This window comes from Halichoerus grypus, chromosome 8 (assembly GCF_964656455.1).
Source record: "Halichoerus grypus chromosome 8, mHalGry1.hap1.1, whole genome shotgun sequence".
NCBI classification, from domain to species: Eukaryota; Metazoa; Chordata; class Mammalia; order Carnivora; family Phocidae; genus Halichoerus; species Halichoerus grypus.
In genome coordinates, this window is record NC_135719.1 from 78,766,510 (window position 1) to 78,770,138 (window position 3,629).

Sequence of the window (3,629 nt, forward strand, 5' to 3'; positions counted from 1 at the left end):
AACAATCTCATCTACTGAACAAATACTTTAAAAATGTTATGGGAGAGAGTGCCAAATCTCAGAAGACTATGATGCAAAAAAATAAATACAGACGATACCTTCACCTAGGCTTAATCTGAACCATAAATATGAGCTCTGCAATTCATGGCAGGTTACAAACTGGATTCTCCAATTCTTCAGAAGTCCTCACATGCTTTTCACTCTGTGGGGTAATATTTTATTCCCCCCTCCCTGACCTTTCTTCTTGACACATATCCAAGGAGTGAGTTAAAACTTTGCATGCCCTATTACAAATGCTGATTTTCTGCATAAGTGGATTTATTGGCAAGTGCTCTCTTCTTGCCCTGAAAATGTAAATATCTGATTAGAATAAAATTCATACAGAAAAGTTTGAAAATATTAATTTTCCTCTTGTTTCTCCAAGTCTGGGGAAATACATTTATTTAGCTTCCTTATCCCTTTAAGATATACATAAGTATTATTTACAGCAAGAGGCCTGGGGATTTTGTGTAAAAATGTGTAACTAATAAATTACTAGAGGTGGATGAATGATGAATTTTGTTACTTGTTTAACAGAGAAAATATAACAAATCTCTGATTCCACTGATATCATATCTAACTCATATATTGCTCTCAGTTTTACTAATTTAATATGCTTTGGTTTTATGTGAAACAACTTCCTTTAATGACAAAACCATTCAGCATCTGTGTGCCGTTTCTTGCATTTGTAGGATCTTGTTTGGATTATGACATAATACATTTAGTATTCCCAAGAAATACTGTAACAGGAGACACAAACAGGGTGAGTATTGATGCTGATTTGATATACCACTGTAGTGTCCCATTGTCGGTCAAAATATTAACTAAGATGGCTTAGAGTAGGATACCAATGTATTAAGACACAGTCCAGAATAAAAAGGACAAAAATAAATGAGTTTTAAAAATTCAGTTGAATGAGTTATGAAGATAACCACTAAGACCTGTTAGGCATATAAGTGAGCCTTTTCATCAATAAAAGAATGCAGCAGAATAATTTGTGGGCATCCCATAGAGTATTTTAGAAACTTAAGAATATCAATTGCCTCTTACATTATGTTTTTTCTCTCTTTGCTTCTGTATATTTTGTCCTCACTATACACATTTAAGTACAATTTAAATGTAGTTAACTTAAAGGCACTCTATTTTTCACTTCTAGCAAATGGCCAAGATTCAGTAGTTCCATACCTTGCTGTTTCTATGTAAGATTACATATAATTCTTTCTCAAATACTACAACAACCTCAGCTGAGAAAATCATACTATTATTCAGGATAAAAATCCTAAATAATCTTTTTAAAAAAAAAAATCTTACCATACAATAACAACAGATCAAGGGAGAATCTTTGTCTTCCAGGATGGGGGAAAAAAAAAAAAAAAAAACTCTTGTATTTGGAGAAATTCTGGTACATGCCTTCCACTGCCACCTGATACGATATGGTTTCTATGGGAACCAAATAGACTGAACTGCCAAGTTGCATTCAGACTTGATACAGCCTACGTAGTGCCATGCGCAATGAGTATACATAAACAGCAGTCCTTCCACCTTAGATGCCAAATGTGATAGCCAAGAGTAGGTTTCTAAGGAAATAAGACATACAGAAGTAAAGCTGTGATTCAATAACAACAAACTAGGAGTAATTTTAAGTGCCAAAATGTAAGCCTCTTCCTAATGCTGTGGAGCTGAATCCAACAGGCTGGATAGAGAGAAAGCATTTTTTACATAGCAAACATGTCTGGTCATATAATGAACTATCTAATGAACTAGAGAGCTGTTTTAGTCATCACTTTATAATATCATAAACAAGAACAAAAAGGAATATTCCCTGTGCCCTTCCACTGTATCTCAGTGAGACATTTTGAGATGTCTTAATATAAGTAGTACTTGATTTGATATTCTTATCAATATTACTAATTACAACAAATTAATTTTACATTATACTTTAGAAAGAAATTTCAATTTTGCACTCCTAATATGTAATCCAGTATCCTGCCCTATTTAATGATTGCCCCACACCATGTTTTTATTTATATTATTATTTACATCTTATCAAAATGAAATCATACTCTTGGGGCACAGGTTATGATGATCATAGCTTTGTTGCTTTAACAGAAACCTCACTGTTTATTACTTTATCAAAAAAAAGAATCTCGTGTTTTCAAGAAGAACCAGCATACTCCATTAAAGTGCAATAACCTAGTCATCTCCATGTCTTCCAAAACCAATGAATGTGTCCAGCACAGAAACCAACTCTGTTAGCCACTTCATCCTCATGGGCTTTCCCTCAAGCCCAGAAATGCAGCTCCTCTACTTTGGGCTCTTCTCAGTAGTCTACACCCTGACTCTGATGGGGAATGCAGCCATTGTCTGTTCTGTGTTGTGGGACCGGCGTCTTCACACCCCCATGTACATCTTCTTGGGAAATTTCTCTCTCCTGGAAATATGTTATGTCACCACGACTGTCCCTAACATGTTGGCCAATTTCCTCTCCACAAGCAAGTCTATCTCCTTTGTGAGCTGTTTCACACAGTTCTACTTTTTCTTCTCATTTGGGTGTGATGAGGGCTTCTTCCTTTGCGTCATGGCCTTTGACAGGTACCTTGCCATCTGTCGTCCTCTATATTACCCATGCATCATGACTAAACAGCTACACAATGGCCTTGTCATCTTCGGATGGTCATGTGGGTTCATCCTCTCCTTAACCCCAGTTGTTCTCATTTCACGGTTGCCCTACTGTGGCCCAAATACCATCAACCATTTTCTGTGTGATCCTGTCCCATTGATGTTGCTGTCCTCTTCTGAAGACACCATCACTCAGTTCATCTACTCTACTTTCAATGCTATTTTCATGATTGGCACCTTTCTCTTTATTCTTTGCTCCTATGCTCTGGTGATTGTGGCTGTGCTGCGGATGCCTTCAGCAGCAAGCAAACACAAGGCTTTCGCCACTTGTGCTTCTCATTTAGCAGTTGTCACCCTGTTTTATGGCTCCGTCATGGTGATGTATGTTAGTCCTGGATCAGGACACCCAGTGCAAGTGCAGAAAATTGTGACCTTATTTTATTCTGTGATAACACCACTCTTCAATCCTCTAATTTATAGCCTCAGGAACAAGGAGATAAAGACTGCCCTAAGGAAAGTCTTTGGGACTGAAATGCCTGTCCATAAAATATAAATCAGAAGTCAGAGTGAACCAAGTTCCACCACAGCCTATCTTAATAAAATATGAGCAAGATAATTTTCTAGAGAATTCAATAATTTTGGTTAGGGAACTGTTACAGTAAAGCCCACCACCATCTTAAATATCTCACTACATGATGGAGTTTTCTTTAATAAATAAAACTGTCTTAGTCTCTTCAACAATTGCTGTTGGGAAAATTGGACAGCCACATGCAGAAGAATGAAGCCAGACTACTTTCTTACAAAATACACAAAAATAAACTCAAAATGGATGAAGGACCTAAATGTGAGACAGGAATCTATCCAAATCCTAGAGGAGAACACAGGCAGCAACCTCTTTGACCTTGGCCACAGCAACTTCTTGCTAGATACGTCTCCAAAGGCAAGGGAAACAAAAGCAAAAATGAACTTTT

The 3,629-nt window shown here is 36.9% G+C and overlaps 1 protein-coding gene across 1 annotated transcript; it reads left to right on the forward strand.

Moving 5' to 3' along the window:
- The first annotated feature begins 2,257 nt into the window (after positions 1 to 2,257).
- On the forward strand, positions 2,258 to 3,211 carry LOC118551891 (olfactory receptor 11G2-like). Its single transcript, XM_036118041.2, has one exon. The coding sequence runs from the start codon at positions 2,261 to 2,263 to the stop codon at positions 3,209 to 3,211; it is 951 nt and encodes a 316-aa protein (XP_035973934.2). The 5' UTR covers positions 2,258 to 2,260.
- Positions 3,212 to 3,629: the final 418 nt, after the last annotated feature.

Bases quoted from the DNA above. Each gene is read 5' to 3' on its own strand.
- LOC118551891 (XM_036118041.2), top strand. From the start codon at position 2,261: ATGAATGTGTCCAGCACAGAAACCAACTCTGTTAGCCACTTCATCCTC.